Genomic DNA, 24,046 nt, shown 5'->3' with positions numbered 1-24,046 from the left:
CTCTTCTCCGGGGAGGCAATTGTACTGGAGAAGAATGCGCGGCAGGCACTGCTTCGAGAAAGACGGCAACAACGTTTTGGTTGGAAGCCTTGTGTCTGTGTTGCCGAAGCTCTGTGTCCTCTCGCTACGTGCTCTGCTATCTGAGCGTCCAATAAACCGAACTATAACGCATCTTAACAAATAATATTTTATGGTACATATTTCAGTTTACGAGTTGTAACCGGTGAGTTTGCAATATTTATCCATTTCAAATGAATCTCTAGGATGACATGAGTTTCGAGTACTTGCCTAAATCTGGGATGAAGCACATGGGCGTTCCGATTACTTTTCTATTTCAGTGCATAAAAGTCTGTCTAATAAAAAGTATGTGCAATGACAGCGCATTTGTACGACGAGTTTAATGGCATATATCTCCAGACAGGTACCATTCTAGAAATGTATTGCAAGTGAGTACGTCTTGGAAGCTCAGCTCCTTCGAACTGTAAGTTGTAATATCTGTCATAAAGTAATTAGCAAGTTATTTAGCGTATCTTTATTGCTTAAATATATGTTCAGATTTCTCGTGCAAGTAAAGTCCAGCTCTCCGGATAATCGAGCTCAAGGATGAAAATTACGCCATCTACGACAGACGACTTTCTAAAATGGCGGAAAACATGAAAATTATCACCCGTATTTCTGCAGCTTCATTCTTCCTATGGCTGTTTTTAACTGCAAGGTGCTTTGCATATTCGCAGTCACGTTTTACGACGGTCAGGTTGTAGGATGCGCAGTGTTAGATTTGGTTTGGACATAAATGGTACGCGAACATTGGTTCCTCGCTTCACGCGGAAAAGCAGCAAGAACTAGTGATGTACTCTTTTCTTCTCGTGTCACATCTGGAGACAAATAACAAGAGGTTGCCAACACTATTCCTAATCTCATGGACCTTCCACTTTCTAAATTTTTAATTCCTCTTTCATAGGAGAGATATAAACCGTACATGATATCGTCGCATCTATGAATAGTCAATTACGTTTTCGCTTCGAAGAACACGAGACGTAAGGAATACGCCTGATTTTATTGCGGCGTACGTGTAATAATTAATTAGGAAATCTAAAACTGGGACATCGTGAACCTGGAAGTAACGGCAGGAAGTATAGAGCAGACACTTTTTATTGTGACAATTATATACACAAGGACAACATGACTATTTCACATGAAAGTGAATGTTGGTTGACGCCGAAACCCATACGCGTGATCAGCGAATGCTTTGAAGATTTGGGTGCGCAAGAAAGTAATTCTGGAGGAATTGCGCGATGCATACGGACAGGAGTAACACAAACATGAGTCTATTGCATCGTGCTTTGAGCTTCACATAACCGCAAAAAAAAAAAGCAGGGAAAGAAGGTTTCTTGAATACAGAGTTGACCTATCGCAACCAATACAATATCTCCTTTTTTGTGCAAAATAAGCGGATGCATTCAAAACAGGTGGTCCTAAGTTTCTGAGAAGTACATTTGAACAGAATAGAGGCCACCATAACAAGCCTCGTCTTTACAAATGAAGACGAAGTGCCTCTGTGAAAAATAAGGCAGAACCCATGAGCGCAACTGAAACATCAGTTGCTATGGCGTCGAAGTTTTGACGGAAGCCCGTCTGGTCGGGAGGCACCATGAGGAAGGGTTTAATGAACGACACCGACCACTGAAACAATACAACAAAATATGTTTCGGCTCCCCTAACGAGAGCCTTGTTCACAATGAAATAAAAGGCCTGCGATACAATGATTATGTGGCTTTAAAGTATGGCGTAAGCAGCGCTTGTAGACTGGGGGGGGGGGCGGGGGGGGGTTCCCGTCATTCCGGTTGAGGGCGCTATCTGTCATTTCGATTTGGAGAGATCCCAAGTGATGTCTTGAACTGAAATTGCTTTCTTTTTCTAGCATCTTGGCGATATCCGAATCAATTCTATGGCCCAAGTCACCAGCATGTTCTGCCCAGGTGTTTGGCGCAACTTTTTTCTTTTTCACGTCCTTTGCATGCTGCTTCAACCGCTGTTCCAAATTGCCTGTCTAGCCAATATATACGCAGTCGCAGTGTACACAAGGAATCCTGCAGACGATACCAGTAAAGTTTGTATTCCGAAGCTTCTCTTTCACGTTTACCAGCCGATGGCGTAATTTTTGGGACGGCACGTGAGCTGCCTGGACGTCATAGCCGCGTAGAAAGCGGGCTAAGACCTAGCTGACACCGGGCACATACGGTATGGGGCGCGTTTTCTTGGCAGCACACAGTCAGGCCTTGGGGGCTGAGACAGATGGCGTTCCACCGAGTTCACAAATGACCTCGGGTAGCCACATGCCGAGAGATTACGGTGCACTTCTTGTAGGTCAGCAGCCCGGCTTTGTGACATTGCGCAGATAGGGTTGGTTCTGCCGAGAAGAGAGGCTACTGCCGATCTCTTCGGGTTCATCGGGTGCACTGAATTTAAATGCAGATACGTGCCTGTGTTTGTGCTCTTTCTGTACACGGAAAATGCCAGACTGCGCCGGTCACGTTTCACGAGGACGTCCGGAAAAGGAAGCTCGCCGTCTTTTTGTTCGTCGACTGTGAAATGGATAGACGCTTTATCACTATTCAAATGCGAGGAAAATGAAGAAATTTATTCTCGCTGAATTACGCAGAAAATACCGTCTACGTAACGTAGGAAGACTCTTGGCGGAGAGTAGAAAGAGGCGATTTGCTCGACGCTCAAGCCATTACATTGTTAAATTTGCAACAGTTATCGGAATAGACGCACCCATTAGTTACCCGTGCACTTGCCTGTAGAAGGTGCCTTCAAAAGTGAAGTACGTGCTTACCAGGCAGAGCAGAAGCAGCCTCTTCAAGTCAGGATTGCCGATGGGTGTCCTTTCTGGTCGGGCAGGGTCATAGGCCAGAGTGGTGTTGGAAGTTTACGCGGCGAGTCCAATACGAACGCTTGTAAAAAGCGATACGGCGTCGAACGAGAAAAGCGCTTATAGATCGCCGGGAGTGAAATGACGAATCTTGCTTATGAAGTCTTCATAATGGCGAACGTGGGTGGCGCCTCTACTAACGAGAATGGGAAGAATATTAGGAAAGTATTTGAACAGTTTATGGACTGTACATCGAGTAAAATCAGCAAGTGGTCGCATCGGGACATTAGGTTTGTGTATTTTTGGCAAACCGCAGAGCACCGGCGTTGAGCCGTTAGTGCACAGAAGGGAGAAGTACAACCCTTTGTGCCTCGGGCCTACAAATCAAATAGAATGGCTTGAGCCATTTCATTTCTTTCAGCAAATTTAATAATGAAATGGCTTGAGCATCGAGCACTCGCCTCTTCCAACTCGCCGCCCGAGTCTTCCTACGTTACGTAGACGATGCTTTCTGCATAATTCAGTTACAAGAAATTTCTTCATGTTTATCGAATTTGAATAGTATTAAAACGTCTATAACTGTAAGTGTATAACAGCTGTGTCTTACTAGTACTCCCGAACGGGGCAGAAGCCTCGAGGCTTACGAAAAGGGTTCTAGTTAAATTGAGAACGACGCAAGGAGCTATGGAATAAAGAATAATGGGTGCAACGTTAAGGGATAAGAAAAGAGTAGATCGGGTGAGGGAACAAACGCGAGTTAATGACATCTTAGTTGAAATCAAGAAAAAGAAATGGGCATGGGTAGGACATGTAATGAGGAGAGAAGATAACCGATGGTCATTAAGGGTTACAGACTGGATTCTAAGGGAAGGGAAGCGTAGCAGGGGGCGGCCGAAAGTAAGGTGGGCAGATGAGATAAAGAAGTTTGCAGGGACAACATGGCCACAATTAGTACATGACCGGGGTAATTGGAGAAGTCTGCGAGAGGTTTTTGCCACGCAGGAGGCGTAACCAGGCTGATGATGATGACGACGAAAGCGTCTATCCAATTCAGAGTCGAGGAAGAAAAAGGCCGTGAGCTTCCGTTTCTGGGCGTCTTCGTGAAATGTGACCGGTGCAGCCTTGCATTTTCTGCGTACAAAAGATCACACACACAGGCAGGTATCTGCGTTTTAATTCACTGCACCCGATTAACCAGAAGAGATTGGTAGTAGCTTCTCTTGTGGGCAGAACCAAGCGTATCTGCACAACGCCACAAAGCCGGGCTACTGACCTACAGGAAGTGCACCGAAATTTCTCGGCATGTGGCTACGCGAGGTCGTTCATGAACTCGGTGGAATGCCATCTGTCTCATTTACCAAGGCCTGACTGTGTGCTCCCAAGAAAACGCGCCCCCGTACCATGTGTTCCCGGTGTGAGCGAGGTCTTAGCCCGCGTTGTACGCGGCTATGACGTCCAGGTAGCGCACGTGCCGTCACAAATATTACGCCATCGGCTGGTAAACGTGAAAGACAAGCCCCCGAAGACAAAGTTTACTGGCATAGTCTACAGGATTCCTTGTGAACACTGCGACTGCGTATATATCGGCTAGACAGGCAATTTGGAACAGCGGTTGAAGCAGCTTGTCAACGATGTGAAAAAAATTGGAGGACGCTTAAGCTTCGCCTTCAAGAGTGGGACGCGACAGCGTTCCCGTCGACCCGCCAAGGGGTATAAGACAATGCGCTACGGCACAGCGATCACTTACGATGCGCCCCGCATCGGACTTAGCGCCCACCTATCACGCGGTGAGCGTTGAGCAACGCAGCGTTCGGCGCGGCAACGAAACGTGCGCCTGAGCGAACGGAACGAACCAAAGAACTCGGTGTCTCGGAGGGGAAACGATCTACGCCAGCCAAACGTCGTGATCGGCACGGGCAGAGAGATAGATAGTAATCTAAACCGGGAGCACGGCGAAGCGTCGTCAGGGGAGAGGGAGTCCCGCGACGCGCCTGGCAGCGGTCCCAATGCGCGCGCGGCGCGCCTCCTGTCGGGGCAGCGCCGTACATTGAGAGGAGGGGGTCTTCTGTGTTTGCCGCAAGATGCCTCTGCGTGTGCGGAAAGCGCAGAAGAAATGCAGCGGAAACGCACTTCGCAACTCGTGTAATTGTGACTTCTGTACGTTACATGTTCATAATTACCGATATACACCGCAGTATAACTTTCCACGGCTCGTTTCGAAGGCAACACCGCATTCACTAGAGGCGCGTTTGCACCGCTTGGAAGCATCGAACTCGTGGCTGAGTGGTAGCGTCTCCGTCTCACACTCCGGAGACCCTGGTTCGATTTCCACCGGACCAATCTTGGAAGTTGCTTTTTATTTATGAAGCGCCTGCCGTGATTTACCGCTCATGGTCAACGCCGCCAACGCCGACACCGACACCGACGCCGACGACACCGGCTTTTCTGCGACACGAGCTCCTTAACGCTGTCGCGTTAAAAGAAGAAAGTCGTATCAAACGTCCTGGCAGAACATGCAGGTGACTTGCGCCACAGGAGTGATTCGGATAAGGCTAACATATAAGAAAAAGAACGAAATTTGACTCCGAATCACCACTTGGAATCCCTCCTAATCCAGATGACAGACAGCACACTCAACCAGAATAACGGAACCCTTCTCCCCATCTACATGCGCTGCTTCCGTCATATTTTAAAGCCATTTCATATTGTACCGCACGTCGCTGATTTCATTGTGAACGAGACCCTCGTCAGTGGAGCCGAAACGTCCTTTCTTGTATTCTAGCTGTTGCTGTACAGCACACCGAGAGGTTCGTTGTATGTTTCCCAAAAAAGACGTCACAAGCGGCCTGTGTGTCATGCGCGCGCCGCACGCGCCTTGCCCGCAGCAATGTGTGAAGGGGAGGAAACTGCAAAATTATCCACTGAAGGAAGAAAATGCCCCAACTTGGTATGAGATCATTAATTTACACGTTCATAGTATTCAAGAAAGTGAAGATAGTAATGAAAGACATGTAATTCCAACTGTAGCCTATCTCCTTCGCGCGATCAGAACTTTCACTTTCTTTGATAGTAAGGTTAAAGAAAAGGTGTCATTAAGAATACGAACAAACACCAAATTTTCAAGTCTGTGTTTTTGATCGTGTCTATTTCTCGCACGCACCATACATTGGCGTTTTGACAGCAGCTCGTTCAACGACAAGCTTTGTAAGAAGAAAAAGTCCAAATAGAGTATTTGGTCAGGAATGAACTTAGCCCTTTTATGCATAGGAAACGGAGAAATGTTCTACTAAGGCAGCGGCTGAATCGGTGCACAAGTACATTCTAAGAGTGCAGCTCTTCACTGCCCGTTCCTGCAGCTAGCCTCAGTGCTATCCCTCGTAACGGTGCTAACAAAATGAAGAATGAAAGCGAGCGCGTATCGGAGTGGAAATTAAAGACGGCGATAGCGAACAGAGCGGAGGAGGAGGGTATGGTGAAAACATGAGACAAAAATGTAGCGCCGTGGAAGATGGGTAATGCGACTAGAATGGCTACAAGATGGTGCCAGACGCGCGCGTCATTTGTAAGGAAACAAGAGGCTTCATGAGCTGAGGTCCCTGTGCGGCGCCTCCCGTGAATCGTGCCCACGCGTCATCCACGTGCCGCATCTCGTGATTTCCCGATAAGCGAGGCAATGGTGCCACAATTTACTGCTTTGGTGACGCACCGCACGAGGTACATTGTCCGCGTCACCAATATATTAGGAATGAGAACACGTATGCAGCTGCACTCAAATTTCGCATTAGGGAGCATTTTAATCTTCGATGATTTTTTTTTGTATTTAAACGAGGAAGTTCTGACAACTGTATGCAGACCTGAAGAGTTGTCTATACACCTATTGCAGCAACGGAAAGATATGTTTCAAAACCAGCGAATGCAGTATTGTAGTGATGCCCTGAGAGGCGAGGCATACGGCGACCGCAAAACAAATATTGCAGTGAATGCGTTAAGCGTGATCTGCAATACAATGAAACGGCTTTGGACGTAGCGCAGTACAAAAGCCAGCTGGAAATTTCGTGTCCCTGCCGAATATGGAGTCTAAGAGCGTCTATACAGATCGTTGCTTTCTGCAAGAAAGCAACATAGTCGCAATAAAGAAAGGCGTCAGGCAGCGAGATACGATCTCTCCAATGCTATTCACAGCGTGTTCACAGGAGGTATTCAGAGACCTGGATTGGGAAGAATTGGGGATAAAAGTTAATGGAGAATACCTTAGTAACTTGCGATTCGCTGATGATATCGCCTTGCTTAGTAACTCAGGGGACCAATTGCAATGCATACTCACTGACCTGGAGAAGCAAAGCAGAAGAGTTGGTCTTAAAAATAATTTGCAGAAAACTAAAGTAACATTTGAGTCTCGGAAGAGAACAGCAATTTACAATAGGTAGCGAGGCACTGGAAGTGGTAAGGGAATACATCTATTTAAGGCAGGTAGGGACGGCGGATCCGGATCATGAGACGGAAATAATCAGAAGAAGAAGAATGGGCTGGGGTGCGTTTGGCAGGCATTCTCAGATCATGAACCACAGGTTGCCATTTTCCCTCCAGAGAAAAGTGTATAATAGCTGTATCTTACCAGTACTCACCTACGGGCAGAAACGTGGAGGGTTACAAGAAGGGTTCTGGTTAAATTGAGGACGACGCAATGAGTTACAGAAATAAGAATGATGGGTGTAACGTTAAGAGATAAGAAAAGAGAAGATTGGGTGAGGGAAGAAACGCGAGGTAATGACATCTTATTTGAAATGAAGAAAAAGAAATGGGCATGGGCAGGACATGTAATGAGGAGGGAAGATAACCGATGGTCGTTATGGGTTACAGACTGGATTCCAAGGGAAGGGAAGCGTAGCAAGGGGCGGCCGAAAGTTAGGTGGGCGGATGAGATTAAGAAGCTTGCAGGGACGGCATGGCCACAATTATTACATGACCGGTGTTGTTGGAGAACTATGGGAGAGGCCTTTGCGATGTAGTGGGCGTAAGCAGGCTGATGATAATGATGTGACAGGTCGTAATACAGGTCGCAGTAGAACGTGTGTTCTCATGTAGGGTAAGTAAAAGCCCCTGTATTCGTTCACGGGTTTTGAAGCGAATGTGGTGCCTTTCAAATGAGAATGGCTTGTGGCTAAGCAATCTTTACTCTCTCACTGGCAACAAACCTACTCAGGGATTTGAGAAAAATGTGCTGGCCGCATTACCAATAGCACGGGTAAGAAACCAGCTGGGCGCGAATTTTGCGATATGTGTCCGCTCAGTCAAATGGTCGTCCACTGGTTTGACAGCAGGCTTAACCATCAGCAGAGTGTTCTAGAGAAGTGTCTTGACCTGGGTACGTAACCAGCAAGATTCGCAGTATGTCATTGTGAGGACTCTGGTGATTGAGGACGAAAACTGGAAACTTGACACAAAGCCGTTGACTGGGTACGTGCAACATACTTGACCCATTTCAGGTAAGAAAGATTACGTCAACTATAGGTGTTTGTGAACAAATATCAAATACGGAACTTGTATTGCGAATGGTTTGTGGACGTTTGTAAGAAATGCGCATGAATCCCTGTTGTTTTGTGACGTCCTGTACGAAACTTCTCCCAATCTTCGGCAAAATTTGCCAGTTCAGTGTAGGTCGAGGCCACGAGGTGCCATTACCAGCAGGATTAAGAATACATTTTTGCGCTAACAGGAAAATAAGGACTTAGGAGGGCAAGCAAGAAACGATATGCGGAGAGGTCCAGTACTCGACATATCTTTTCTTTGTTGCCCTTCTAAGCCTTTATTTTCCTGGTAGTGCAACAATGTATTCATTACATCCCAACCAACTCACCCAGCTACAACTTCTGCTCATGACGAGAAATGCCGCAGCCATGCCACAGAATGGCTTGCCACTCTCATTTGGTTACCCGCAGGTTCCCACCCCGGTGCACATAGTGACTGTCCACCGCGCACGGCGGCGACGAAGGGCAGCATCCCTTCTGTCTCAGGAGAAACCCGCCACGCCAGTCGACAGGTGAGTAGGATTCCAAACAGCGTCTTTTGTGCTCTGGGCCAATACTCACGTTAGCAACAAATTATATGATCATCAAATGCCCATCAGCTTAAAAACTTTTCGTATTGCGTACGTCACTCTAAATCATATCTCACTTTTTCCCGAACAATGAAGCATTGGTAGCAAGAAGTATTACAGAAAGTAAAGCTCTACTTTTTTGTCTTTTTGTGCATTGAAGCTCAGCTATATCTGTGGGCACTTTTTGCCTCTGGTTTAGTTACCTCGCGATCTGAATGTACGGTCGTGACACGACACGATGCAAATAGGGAATTTGCAAGGATCGTTCATTAACACTATAACTAAAGTATGTTCCCGCCTAATGCATAAGTCGCACCATTTGCTGAATGTCTTGTCTTTGAAGCTTTTAGTAATCATTGCAGGCATGAGATAGCGCGGTTGGCGGACAGCGAGAGTTAACCGAAGTGGCTCTTTTTTGTTTTCGAACAAAATCGGCTGTTCTTTCATAGGAGAGTACGGTTTCGTGAAGGGACTTTCACTGTGTTCGATATAAACTAATACTCAAATTGACGGGAGGCAATCGCGTAAATTTGTAAATTTGTTGAGGGGTCAATTATTGCTGGAAATTTCCAACGGTTGTTGTTTTTTTTTCTGCTGACAACAACAAAGATACCATTGGGGGCGAGAATGCTCAATCATCTTAAGAGAAATCATCTTATCAGCTTCTTGATAGTCAATATAGGTAGGCGACATGCATTAGAGCCGCGGATGGTTTGGGCTTGCATCGCCAGTGTTATTTCGGAGCTTAACAACTGCCATCTTCCATAGGGGTCGACCTCCAAGGGCGAATTTATTCCAACACGAGGCAAAGAGGCACCGTAGCTCAATGAGCATGCTGAGGCGGAAGGTGAGAGCAGCCATTTTCATTAACGAATTAAAGTCTGAAAGAGAATGAAACAAAACAAGAGCCGCATACCAGGAGCTCTCACAATGTCAAGCCGAAATGTGGTACTCTGCCCCCGGTGCGATTTGCGCAAGCAATATGACGCAAGGGAGAAGTTGCGCATAGGGTCTAAAGTTTACAAGCTGAATACAGGACGCATAGTTCATGATAATTACGACGGTGTGAGGAAGCACGACGTCATACGAGATTACGACATCAGGATTATATGGTATACTAGTTACCGTCTGGCATAAGTGGGGTGGGTAGAAAAGCAATGGAGGTAAGGGCAAGGGAAGGCAGGCGAATATGTTCCAGGGAGCACAGCTAGCTTGGAGCACCGTCGGGGTAATCACCAGGAACAGATAAAGTGAACAGCACCGCTAAACAGCAAAAGAGTGACACCGCCAAGCAGGAATAAGCTCGCAGTCAAGCCTGGCGTCAGTGTTCAAAGATATAAAACAAAAAGAATACGCGATCTCCAGCGACACTCGTTGGGCCGCCCTTTAGGACCGGTTTGTGTGTGAGAAAACATTGCCCTTGCTTTGACACCTGAGCCTCAGTCAGTTATGGCACCGTATGTTGTAGCCCCATACAGAGCAGTTTCTATTGAATGCGCATATAGGTAATCAGAGTGCTTGTTTCAGTCTCTCGTATAAGAGCACATGCAACTTGCTCCACTTTGCTCATTGTTACATAGGGAGCAGCGTAGTTTGTGCGCGAAAGGACCAAGGGTTAGACTAGCCTGACCGTGTCGCACTTTTTCATGTCTCTGTGTCGTTTCATGGCCTTGTGTACCATATGCATGACTTCATTGGGAGTTTTGGTAGTTGTTGCATTGCGTTGTTCTTGCTGTCCATCTGGATGATTAGGTCCAGGATCTCTATGTACGTCCTTGACTTCGTGTCGCGCCCCTCGAGTATAACCTTGATGTCGACAACGTCCTAGTGGGTACGGCGCCTCCTCACCGCGAGAAGCTTGGACTTCTGTGGTGAGGAGGACAGCCTGCAGCTCTTTGCGCATTGATTCGCCATTTCGGCAACAAGCTGGAGCGTGCCGTGCAGGCCTTCGAGGGAGTCAGTGCCCGTCGGTAGGGTCACATTGTCCGTGCACAGGATGTGGCTTGAATTCAGTATACTTCCTAACTACTCCCGGAAACCAATTGGTGCTATGATAAATAGCCGTGGGGAGAGTACTAAGGCTCGGGAAATGGCTTTGCACCCAAGGATGGGGGGTTTAGAGGTGACGTCTCCGATACCAAAGGGACACTAAAGGCAGCCGACGTGGACTGTTTAAACATCATTGCAGAAACCTCGTAATGCTTATTTCTTGCAAAAAAGGGTTAGTTTTTGAGGAGGTTGCGTCTGCAGGGTCCGAATATCTTTTTTCAAAATTCAAATATCCCGCCAGTCAACCAGGGAAATCGGGACGTTGAATACACCATCACCACACTTCGCTGACGTCAGTGGGTAAAACGCCGCGAGAAAGAATACGGCCAAGACAGAGCGGTGGATTCGCCAATGCAGCTGCTTTTTGGTCAAGTGGCGCAGGCCATTCGGGCATCCCACGACAGCGCATGGAAGTGGAAGTTTCTGCTACTTGCAGTTTGTGCGAGTTTCTCGAACCAGAAAAACCAGCGCAGCACTACGCGATAACGAAACTACTGAAACGCGCAAGCTTAGGAGGCGCATAGTCGAGTGAAAACGAAACCTTTCGGCCACCCGCGTCGCTGACAAGGGTAAAATTAATGAGTTAATTTTTTTTTCTAAAAATGAAATAGAACTGGGCAAGTAGCATGTTATTTCATCTTATGTGACAATACAAGGATGTTTTTAGCAACGAGTGATTGAGTACTAGTGACAAAAATTAACTGAGGAGTGCTTTCCTCATCGCACAAGCACTTAAATGTCCCGGGGAGTTTCTTACAATCTCCTGCATTTACCTCAATTTCTTAATTCTTAAGGCTCTGTTCGTGATCATTTTGAAGTCTCAGAAATTCTCGAGCACTGATCTATCACTTTAGCTTGACTTAGTATTTACCTTTAGTGTCTCCCTAATTATTGCTGTGGAGCTGGAAAGAAAATAACTGAGTTTGTATGTGTGTTCTGGCTCTGGTTTTTGATCAAGGGATCGAATATGTCATGGTGAAATCCGGGGTTGTCCTGCGTATTATTTCCGATAATGTTTAATGTTAGTTCAGGTAATGTAGAGTAAGGTCGGGACCCCTCGAAACGCTGGTATCTGTTTGGTGGTTGTTGAGCAATTTTGTTGTCTTATAGAATGGATTCTGCTATTCCTTTCCATTTTTGGAGTTGTAAGTGTATTCGCATAATTGATATGGGATGTTAAAGCCCACCGCTATTAGCAGGGATGAATCACTTCCCATTGACAAGGCTTGCTAGATAACTTCTCGTATTGCCAGTTGCTAGCGTGATGATTGGCAGTACATGTTGAGTATGAATTATTTTGTTTTCTTTTGGTTGAGGATGATAGAATTTTCTCTAGCGTGTACTCGTAGTCTTTCTGCGGCATGAGGTGGTTGACCACCGAAGAGCAGCCTTTGACAGGAATGACTGTGCATTCTTCTGTTGGGATGGCAGATGTAACGAATCCTGGCAAACGAGGGTTGCTATTTGTTTCTTATCAAGCAATTAGTTCTGGGTGAGGGTCAAGAGACGATATGTATTCTTGTAAGGCTCCCTACCTGTCTTTCATACCTCTGCAGTTCCACTGGAGAACCATTGTGGCGTTCAACCCACCCTTTGGTCGAGTCGGCATGTTGGTCAGTTGCATCCTTGCTGTCTACCGCGTTTTCTAGTATGTTTGGGTTGGTCCGCGACTGCTCCGTGGGTTTGCGACTCCAATGCGTTCAAGGCGGATGGCGTGGTGCTCTACTTCCAGTTCCAGGATGCGTACAGCTTTAGGACTTCTACATCCTGCTGCACCGTTCGAATGTCCTCTCGTAGAAATTTACAATGTGCATTCATGCGTGACGGGAGCATTCCCGCTTTGCTTGTCATAGCTGCTTGAAAGCACTGGGTTTGCGCTGTGTGCGACGCATCTTGTGTGTGGGCTGCGCTACTCGCGGGCGCCTTGGAGGTTACTGTTTATGAGTACATCGTTAGGGGTGGTGGTGGAGGAATGTGCCTATTTTTTCGGCCTCATTTGGGTTCTGGCTCATTTTTTTTTCATTCAAGAATGGCCTCGCATTCTCTTGGGCGTTACAGCAGGGGCGGTTACAGCATCAATATGAACAGCTCTTCATTTTGGCAACGTACTTGCTTTTTAGACCGCTCCTACCATTGCTCTATGCACTTTAGAAAAAGCAACTAGCAAATAGGCACGTCCTGAGCCGGTATTCCCATATTTTAATAGTATGATTGCTACTCTTGGAAACATACAACGGTTTCGTTAGGTAAGCGTCCTTATTAATTCCGACATTTGTAGCGTTCCTAGTTAAAGGACACAATAGACATCAAACATTGCTGTGGAGCTGGCTTTCATCTCGTCTACCTTTTTTTCTCACTTCATTCTTCTCTTCTCGGGGATCCAGGTTCCCGCGCTTTTTCACCTTCTATTCGAAGGCTCATACCGCTTCACCCTTCCAGGTTTCTTTTGCTAACCCCTCCTGTGGTAATATTTGAAAACGTTTCCACTCTAAGCATATTTAACTGAGCCTCGTTCACCAATGTACCACACAGTCTTCAATATTCCTTTCCGAGTGGCTGTTTTTGTCACAGAGTGAGGACCATAAAATTTGGCACTGGATTCGCTTACTCCTTTCCTAACTAGAATGAGGTAGGTGACTTGAATGTCTGGGATATCTGAGCAATGTCTCTTGCCAAATTGTTTTTATTCGTTTACAGTATCTCTACTCCTGCGATTTTTGTTTCCTCTCCTCGACGATTTTGAGATTTTCTGAGAGCGCCAGTTCATGGTCCGCCTGAAGAATAGGGGTTTTTCCTGAAGGAGCGGACTGCGTGCTGCATTGCATGCCAGTGGTGTAGGAGCGATTGTGATGTCTAAAGAGCATTTCCATCCACTAGGGGAATTATTGTACATCCTGCAGTATTGTTTCACATCTTGTATAGCACACTCTACAAGCCCATTTTCCGCGGGATGGTATGGCGCACAGAATTTGATTGATATTGACACGTGTACTTATCTTTATCGGGCGACCACGTTTCGCCGCTTAACAACTGTAATCGCACAGCGAGGGATGCGCCTGAATGTATCCGATGTTTCTGGAAAGTTATCGATGCTTCTACCCGGCTGTCTGTTGTCGCCGACCCTTGTGTTACAGTGTACTAGAATAATTACAGTGGCTCGAGCGGAGGCGCCTCCTGTTGGGCGTCGCGTACCTGCTTTGGAAGAAAGTAGCGGTGGCGCTGTCGTCGTTCGCACTTGAAGCAAGTGTGCGCCACTTCTGCTTCTGCGCGTGGTTTGTCGTTGTTCTTGTCGCGGAGCGTTGTTTCTTTCGTGCCTTTTCCGGCGTCAGTGTTTATGATGCCGCCCAAGCGGAGGTTAAACCACTGTTACGCGCCAGGCTGCGCAACTGGCTACGCAAGAACAGCTCAGGACCGTAAGTTATCACTTTTTAAGGCTCCGTAAGATGAACAACAAAGGCTTGTTTGACAGCGAAATCTCCACAGGCTTGACAAGCCGCTGGACCCTGATTGTGCAGTTTGTGAACTGCACTTCGAGCCCCATTTTTTTTTTGAGGCATTATGTACACGTGATAAATGGAACTGAAGTTAGAATTCCGAGGGGGACTCCAACACTTGCTCCTGACGCAGTCCCGACCCTTCTGCCCAACTTACCCGCCTATTTGAGCAAGTCCACTCCGACTCCGAGGCCTCAGAGGAAAAGACGGCAGCTACAGATGCCATGTGATACCAGCAGTAAAGCCCGCCGCGCTGACCAGTGTCATCAAGAGGGCGATCATGGTGCGGAGGCTGCAGTGAGCAGCGAAGACTGCGCGGATATTGCCGAGGGAGACATTGTTAGCGTTGCCGACCTCCGGGGACTCGCACTTCCAAGAAAATCGTGGGCGCTGCACGAGTTCCTGGATTTTACTGGTGTGTGCTACGTGTGTTGTGCACTGAATGCGCCCACGAGTGAACTTACAGTTGCGAGAACAGTGTTTTTCAACACTGGAATCGAAGGAATCGTGAAGTGCAAGGTACATCTTTTGGGCAAGCTAATAGAAGAAACACATATTGTGTCGATCCAGCAAGCTGAAGATGTTGCTAACAGCTAACATGATTGGATTTTATGTAGTAACCAGGATGCACTTTTACATCAAAGGATTAAACAAGTCTCGTGATGCAGCGCGCAGAAAGTCGCACCAACACTTGAAGCTTAGTCGCTTGTGAGGGTAATGATACCAAGCCGTTCGACAGTAGTGAACTGAAAAGCGATGATGTGCAAATAAATGTGCACTGGTGTGCTACACGACAACTTGGTTGTTTATTCTTCGTAACTCTGCCAGCCATCTGTGCATACCAAGATAGCAGTGGTAAATCCATTGAAAATTCCTTGAGATGAAAAAATCTAAGAACGAGGGTATTGAATGGTAATAAAAAATAATGAAATGTCGCCAAGAAACCTAGAACATCCATCCAATACAACGCAGTATATGCCAATGCGCTACGTTCCAAATCCGGCGTAAAAAGAAAAATTAGAACATCGGCGTCACTCAGTGTAAATTCCGCAGCGATTTCTGAAGTTTGATACACGGACAGGAGCTAATATGAGCCGCCAAGAACAAGCCTCTAACTACGAGCAATAAAAACAGCGCTAAACGACGGGACGAGCGAAGGGACACAGACAACAGCGCTGACTAACAACCAAAGTGATCGTAATCATGAACCAACCAGCCCAAATGCGTACTCTTTTGAAGCCTCTAACGTCGCGACAAAGCATATTAAGGAAACAATGTTAAGCGTCATTGCATTTTATCTTGGCAAACTTCCTTCTTTATGCGTTCCTATCTCGGGGTAGGCGATTTCATGTTGAGCATACACAGAAATTTTTTTATATCGTCATTAAAGGATCTTGAAAGCGACGAGACAAGCTTAATTAAGGCACCTAATTTGTGGGAAGTGCACCGTCAGTGGGAAGAGATGTATCATACGAAGTGTATATATTGCAGCCCGCTATCCAGCTCAGCCACTCGCGAAAATCACGGTAAGCGTTTGCAAATATTCCTTTATGTTTTGCTCGTTCACGGAAAAAAAAGTGCGATAGTAAGCCATGGCAAAGAGCAACGAATACCATCACGAGATGTGAAGCATTGCGGCTATGTCTCCGGCCAGACGATTCCACAACTACAACGCGCGCAGGCGACACTATTTGAACCTTTCCACATTCATAACGAAGCTGCAAAGAGCAGAAATCGGAAGCGAAATATTTTGTCCTTTGCTAGGCTTGCATTACTTCGTGGTGACAAACTTAAGCCGCCCAAAACGATGGACAAAGCGGTTGTCCTAGCAGCCGACGGCCCGAAAGCTGCCGCGCTTTCAAGTGCGGTCGACTACAGCGCCGCCGCACCTTTCTTCCGTTTCAGGCCCTCTCCAGGGGAGGCGGTCGCGCCACTAGAAAGTGTTCTAGTTCACTATACTTGTGTTATCTGATTTCATCGCGTAACGCGAATGGTGTAGAACTTTGTGGAAGGCACGCGGGTCCGAACGATTAGTCTGGAACATTCGACGAGTGCTCTATAAAAGCCGACGCGCTTGACCCGCTGATCAGATTTTCGACGATCGCCGACTGTGTTCGCCGCTATCGTTGTGCTTTAAGTGTAGCCTGTTTTGTGGGCACAGGTTCGCCCAATAAAAGCTAGTTTTGTCTTTCACAGTACTGCTACTGTGTTCTTTCTTCACCGTCACTACCACGTGACAATGTATTGTGGTCTCGAGCCCATCTTGCTAGTTTTTCAATCTTGAACGCTGGACCGTTGTCAGGTGTGATCGTCCTGTTTGTCCTAAACATATCCCGTTGGAGGAGGATGGTGACATTATTCGCATCTCCTTTTCCTGCCCGTGCCGTGAGATCATCCTAGTGCATTCATCTATGGCCAGAAGAAAAACGTGCGTTTTTCGGACTCTCTCTCGTTTCATATTTAGCTTGGCAATATCCAGGCGTATAATTTCAAAAGGTGCGTTCGAGTGCGAAGATATTTTCATGGCGTCCGCAGGTTGCTTATTTTTCACTTTCCTGTCTTGACAAATGTCGCATGAAGGAACGTATTGATTCACGTCTTCTTTCATGTGAGGACACGTGTATCTCTTGACTAGCTTGTTGTCGGTGCGCCCAAATCCGTCGTGCCCTCCAGTTTCTGGGCTATCGTGGTACAAATAAAGCACCCTGGAAACCAGCATTGGCGGGACTTGATAGCAACATTCCAGAAAAATCAATTGTTCAGTGCCTTCCCACGATTTTACTTCATTGACTTCTTCCGACTGTTCTTTGTTGGCCTTTATCATCAATCTAGACAATGCATCTGCATCAGTCAAAGGGGGTCCAGGTCTGTGGGAGATGGTGATATCGAACTGTTGCAAGTATTTCACCCATCTGGCGATACGTCCAATAGGTTGGGTCATATTCAAGAGATGAGTGAGGCTCTGGTAATTGGTTAACAAATAAACTTCGCACCTTCTACGTACGTACGGAAGTACTGAATTGCTTTAAGGTCAGCAAGAGCTTCCTTTTAAGTAGTGGTGTAGTTGACTTCAGGTGGCTGAGGGAAGTTACGGTTGGCGTCCAACACCTTGTGCAGAAAGGACTCTCGCCCACCATGCCTCATCGAAATGAAGTGTGACTTCCTAATTCGCCATGGTTGGTTCGAGTGTATGCCGGTCTGAACATCTTGAAGGCCCTTTCAAGATGTTCAACCAGTACCACCTCGCCCAAATCTCGATCCTTCTATGCCGGTCTGGCGGATGCCCCGCATTGTTTACAGGCCCTTTTGTGTGTGTGTGCCACTTTAGAGGGGCCCTTTCCTCGAACTGCCAAGATCTACAGGGGAAGTTCCATGAACCAGCAACGCGTAAAACAGAAGGACAAGCGTCTACGATTCCCGGATCTGTGACTTGGTATAACCGGAGGCGGGACACCCTTTTGCTTGCAGCAGGATTGGCATAACCGGAGGCGGGACGTCCTTTTCTTTGCAGCGGCTTGCTATAACCAGAGGCGGGACACCTTTTTCTAGCAGCGGCTTGGTATCTCTAGAAGAATCTGCCCCCAATCTTTCAATAAATCCGCTGTTACCCAATCTTCCCCAGCTGCCTTCGCCCTTTGCATAGCTCCCAAGGCTTTCTTTACTTCTTCCGGCATTACCTGTAAGATTTCGAATTCCTCTAGACTATTCACTCTTCCATTATCGTCGTGGGTGCCACTGGCACTGTATAAATCTCTATAGAACTTCTCAGCCACTTGAACTATCTCATCCATATTAGTAATGATATTGCTGGCTTTGTCTCTTAGCGCATGCATCTGATTCTTGCCAATTCCTAGTTTCTTCTTCACTGCTTTTAGGATTCCTCCTTTCCTGAGAGCATGTTCAATTCCATCCATATTATACTTCCTTATGTCACCTGTCTCACCCTTGCTGATTAACTTCGAAAGTTCTGCCAGTTCTATTCTAGCTGTAGGGTTAGATGCTTTCATACATTGGCTTTCATACATCAGATCTGTCGTCTCCAGCGATAGCTTACTGGTATGCTGTCTAACGGAGTTGCGACCGACTTCTATTGCACACTCCTTAACGATGCCGACAAGATTGTCGTTCATTGCTTCAATACTGAGGTCTTCTTCCTGAGTTAAAGCCGAATACCTGTTCTGTGGCTTGATCTGGAATTCCTTTATTTTTCCCTCTTACAGCTAACTCATTGATCGGCTTCTTATGTACCAGTTTCTTCGGGTCCCTCCCCAGGTCTAGGCTAATTCGAATTCTTACCATACTATGGTCACTGCAGTGCACCTTTCTGAGCACGTCCACATCTTGTACGATGCCAGGGATAGCGCAGAGTATGAAGTCTATTTCATTTCTAGTCTCGCAGTTCGGGCTCCTCCACGTTCACTTTCGGCTATCCCGCTTGCGGAAGAAGGTATTCATTATCCGCATACTATTCTGTTCCGCAAACTCTACTAATAACTCTATTCTGCTATTCCTTGTGCCTATGACATATTCCTCACTGCCTTGTCTCCAGCCTGCTTCTTGCCTACCTTGGCATTAAAGTCGCCCATCAGTATAGTGTATTTTGTTTTCACTCTACCTATCGCCGATTCCACGTCTTCATAGAAGCCTTCGACTTCCTGGTCATCATGACTGGATGTAGGGGCGTAGGCCTGTACAATCTTCATTTTGTAGCTCTTATTAAGTTTCGCAACAAGACCTGCCACCCTCTCATTAATGCTATAGAATTCCTGTATGTTACCAGCTATATTCTTTTTAATCAGGAATCCGACTCCTAGTTCTCGTCTCTCCGCTAAGCCCCGGTAGTACAGGACGTGCCCGCTGTTTAGCACTGTATGTGCTTTTTTTCGCCTCCTAACTTCACTGAGCCCTATTATATCCCATTTACTGCCCTCTAATTCCTCCAATAGCACTGCTAGACTCGCCTCACTAGATAACGTTCTAGCGTTAAACGTTGCCGGGTTCTTATTTCAATGGCGGCCTATCTGGAGCCAAAGGTTCTTAGCACCCTCTGCAGCGTCACAGGTCTGACCGCCACCATGGTCAGTTGCTTCGTAGCTGCTGGGGACTGAGGGCCGGGGCTTTATTGTTGCGTTCATATAGGAGGCTGTGGCCAAGTACTGCACCAGGGTGACCAATCCTGCTCTGGTGAGGGAGTGCGTTACCGGTTCTGGTCACCGGGATCATGCCACACTCCAGGCCTGTTTATGCAATTTTATCAACACGCGGATTTTTTTTAATCCGGTGGAAAATTGTGCCGCACTGGGATTCGAACGATGGGCCTCTTGCATGCGAGGCGGTTGTTCTATCTCTATGCCAACGCTGCACCTTGAGGCGGAGGCGGGACGCCGATCGACAAACGAGACTCTGGGCCTGTCACGTGGTGACGATGAGAGCAAGATCCCTCCCACGATTTTAGAGAGCCTATTTAAGTGGTTCCGAAATGTACTTTCATACCTCCATTCTATTTCATCATCTTTCGCCGGCCTTTGAATGAACCGTGCAAGTTTCCCACTAGAAATCGTCTCGTCCTTGCCTGGTCGCGATGGTCTACCGGATTCCTGCAGCCGACCGACAACGCCACACTGCCCAGTAGTAACGTCGGTCAAGCTTCAATAAACAGGCGTCGCTAGAACTCGCCAGCAGTACGATACGCTACCCTGGAATACGCAACAAACTGGCTGGCAGCGATTGGGATAAGCAACTCTGGAGACCCCAAATTGGACGACAACTACGAGATCGCAGCCTCTTCGTCCTGGTGACAATGTTCGGAAGGAAGGTGTCTGAATTAATGACTGCATATGTCACTAACTAGAAACGAGGAAAATCTGACAGTGCCAGAACCGTACATTCGAGACCTCGTGGTAAACGGCAAACCGTGTAGAGTGCTTCGCGACTCGGCAGCCACAATGGACGTGGTGCATCCTTCGTACGTAGAGGAAGGCCAGTTCATGGGAGAGTGTACTTGGATAAGGCAAGGCGTGGAAACCTCCAGTGTTTGTCTCCCTGTGGCCAAGATTCATATCAAAGGCCCTTTCGGAGTACTGAACAGGGCAAGCAGGCTTGCGGCGTTTATTTCCCCGATGGGAACTTTTAGGCTGCAAGTCCTGAGCTTTGGATTGAATAATGCCCCATATTGCTTCTCTAGCTTAATAGACCAGGTTCTACAAGGAATGGAGGACTTTGCACTTCCGTATGGCGAAGACCTCAAAAGAAAGTTACAAAGAATGCGTAAAAAGAAAACCAACGTCGATGGTATAAATGAACTTTCGCAAATGCTCAGAGCAGTAATTTCTTCAGCAAGAAGCGATTTCTTCACAAATACGCTGACCAATTTTATGACGCACGAGCCAAGAAAGTTCTGGAGTTACCTGGCAAAACCGGGGGCGTCTATCGACCAAATGGAAACGGATGGAGCCATTACGGATAACGCAAATTGTATCGCGAACGCCTTTAATCACTATTTCCAGTCTGTGTTCACCCGTGCTTCTACCTCAGAGTTGAATCAAGCGGAATACCACTCCCGCATGCCTGACCTTGTCATAAAAGAATGCGGCATTCTCAACTTACTGCTACCGCTTGATGAAAAGAAATCGCCTGGGCCCAACGGATTACCCAATGCTTTTCTAAAGCGATAAGAGCAACAACTGTCTCCCCTTCTTCAAAAAATTTGTTCCTTATCCATGGCAACAGCATCCGTACCCGCCGACTGCCTTTGTGCGAAAGTGGTCCCGGTGTTCAAAAAAATGAGAATAGGCTCTTGGTAAGCATGTACAGGCCTAAATCACTAACTAGCTCTTGCTGCAAATTAATAATAATACTAATAACTTCTTTTATTTCCATCAGTGATGGAGGAGACTGCGGGTAAAAGTCGCTTTGGGCAAGCGACTTGACTAGAGCCCGCAGCCTCCTTTACAAGGCAAACATTGATTGAACAGGAGACATAAATATACATAGCAATTGACTATATGTGAAATATGCACCAATATAAACGCAAAAACACAACTTATCTGAAAAACGCTCTTCAATTATTTAAGAAAGATTGAGTGATAAAATGGTCACGTAAAGCTCGTACACCAGTTATATAAATGTCAAGACCTAATTTCAGAAACAAATTTAAAAGTGTTGGTAGTGCGTATGCTATCTTTTGTGTAGAATAATTGGCACGCGGAGTGACCACCTTCCACTGTTCCGTACACCTAGTGGTGTAAGAATGTGTGTTCCTGGTGAGATTAGATAACTCATGAAGAAACTTTAAGTTCTATTTTACCTCCCGTTTGACAGCTTGACTTAACTTGTAATTATAAAGGTTAAAAACGGGTATTCCATTTGCTATCTGAAATAAGTCTGATGTGTGGGCATTGTAAGGCAGGTTAAATAGTATTCGCAAAAAGTTTTTCTGAAGTATATGTATCTTTTCTAGATTCGTATGTGATGTGGTACCCCACACGAGCAGACAATTATAAAGCGTAGAAAAAAATAGGTAAAAGAGGTCTCAGCCGCACCATCATGCCAACTACACGAGATAATTTGCCCAATACCGATTCTATGTGCATGTCCCAAAGCATATTTTGTGGAGCACGTAATTAACATGTAATGGAGGATGTAATTAACAAAGCAGTCATAACTTACTTGCAAAGCAACAAGCTTTTAAATGTAAACTAGCACGGCTTTAGGAAGGGACTATCAACAGTTACGCAATTACTTGAAATTACACATGACTTCGCGGCTGCTATTAACTCTGGTTTGCAAGTGGATGCAGTGTTCGTTGACTTTACAAAGGCTTTTGATTCTGTCCCACATTGTAAATTAATTGAGAAGCTTAAAATGATTGGTATTAATTGAAACATAGTTTCCTGGATTACAGCTTACCTCTCAGGCCGTACTGAATACGTCGAAATAAAAAATGCCAAATCCATTAGCCTAGACGTTTGCTCTGGTGTTCCACAGGGATCAGTATTAGGACCTACACGTTTTTAAATCTATATAAATGACATTTTTTTCCTGCGTCACTCCAGATGTTGTACTCAGATTATTTGCAGACGACTGTGTTGTGTACACTACGGTTTGTTCACAAGATGACCAAAATAATCTGCACTTAACCCTAACTAACATTGATTCTTGGTGTAAAACTTGGGATATGAAAATAAATGTAAGCAAAACGTCCTCTGTCACGATAACAAGCAAAAAAACTCCCATCTATTTTACTTACCCTTTATCAGGATCTGCTGTGACGCGTAATAATGAAGTAAAGTACTTGGGGGTAACGTTTACTGAAAAATTGTGTTGGGAATCCCACGTAGATAACATATGTACAAAAGCACACCGACAACTTGGATTCATCCGACCAAAATTGTCAGCTGCACCTGCGCATGTAAAACTAAACACCTATATGACTCTAGTAAGACCCATCCTGGAGTACAGCGCCATAGTTTGGAACCCCCATCAGTCTTACCTGAAAACTAAACTTGAAAGAATTCAAAGCCTAGCACTCCGTTTTATTTATTCCCGTTACTGCCGCTACGATAGCGTGACACTTCTGCGTAAAAGGGCTAGCATCTCGACGTTAGAATGACGACGACTAACTGCATGTATGAAATTTCTTTTCCTGTTATATCATGATTGCATCAACATAACTAAAGACGTGTACCTAAAGCCGCCTCACCACCGCTCCAAAAGAATCAATCACGACTTGTGCATACGGCCATTTGCTGCTAGATGTAATTTATTCAAGTTTTTTTTCCTCGATTCATAGAACTATGGAATAGCCCGCCCCGCCATATTGTGAATGATGTGTCAATTGATGTTTTTGTTGCGAACGTTGAATCTTTCTTTGAAGATGCTTTCGTAAATGTGTTGTAGTCACAGCCTTCTTGATTATGAGTCATGAATTGTATGATACTACAGCTCTGCACACTTTTTGATTCGATTATTTATAAAAGGTATGTATCTTTTCATTCATGTTCCTGAACACCAAACCTGTTGTACCATCTATTGTACATTCCACTCCTGTCAGAACTTGAGAAAAGCTCACAGTATTATGAAATAAATAAATAAACATAGAAATTTTTTCTTCATCATGAGCGGACCATATGCAACACCTGCGAACCGTGCTGTGTCGTCTACGAGAGGCCACCTTAACTGTTAAGGCTCCCAAATGTCGATTAGGGCGTGCGGAGGTAGCTTATCTAGGTCATGAAATAGGGCAAGGACATCGTCGGCCTTGTGAGGTTAAACTGTCCTCAGTAGACAACTTCCCGCAACCACGCACCAAGTGGGACATCAGGTCATTCCTTGGCTTGGCAGGTTATTATGAAAGCTATATCCCTCGTTAATCCGAGATTGCGAGTTCTTTCAGGAATGCTCTCAGAAAAACCGAATTGCAGACGGTAAATATGGATGACGCCAAAGAAAAGGCTTTTATTATGCTGAAGAAAGCACTAACGAGTCAGCCAGTGTTGAAAGCGCCCGACTTATCTAAACCATTCATTCTTC

General features: G+C 46.1%; 1 protein-coding gene across 2 annotated transcripts in view; it reads left to right on the top strand.

Annotated features, from left to right (window-relative positions):
• LOC135908148 (uncharacterized) overlaps window positions 1–24,046 on the top strand; it is a 453,412-nt gene that overhangs the window by 17,383 nt on the left and 411,983 nt on the right. For both annotated transcript variants that reach the window (XM_070532647.1, XM_065439905.2), the window contains exon 3: window positions 8,815–8,915. In XM_070532647.1, coding sequence (XP_070388748.1) covers window positions 8,815–8,915 — 101 coding nt within the window. The remainder of the gene's footprint in view (window positions 1–8,814; window positions 8,916–24,046) is intronic.

This window comes from Dermacentor albipictus, chromosome 1 (assembly GCF_038994185.2).
Source record: "Dermacentor albipictus isolate Rhodes 1998 colony chromosome 1, USDA_Dalb.pri_finalv2, whole genome shotgun sequence".
In the NCBI taxonomy this organism is placed as follows: Eukaryota; Metazoa; Arthropoda; class Arachnida; order Ixodida; family Ixodidae; genus Dermacentor; species Dermacentor albipictus.
Note: the sequence above shows the minus strand (reverse complement) of the source record. Positions and strands in the feature narration are given on the sequence as shown.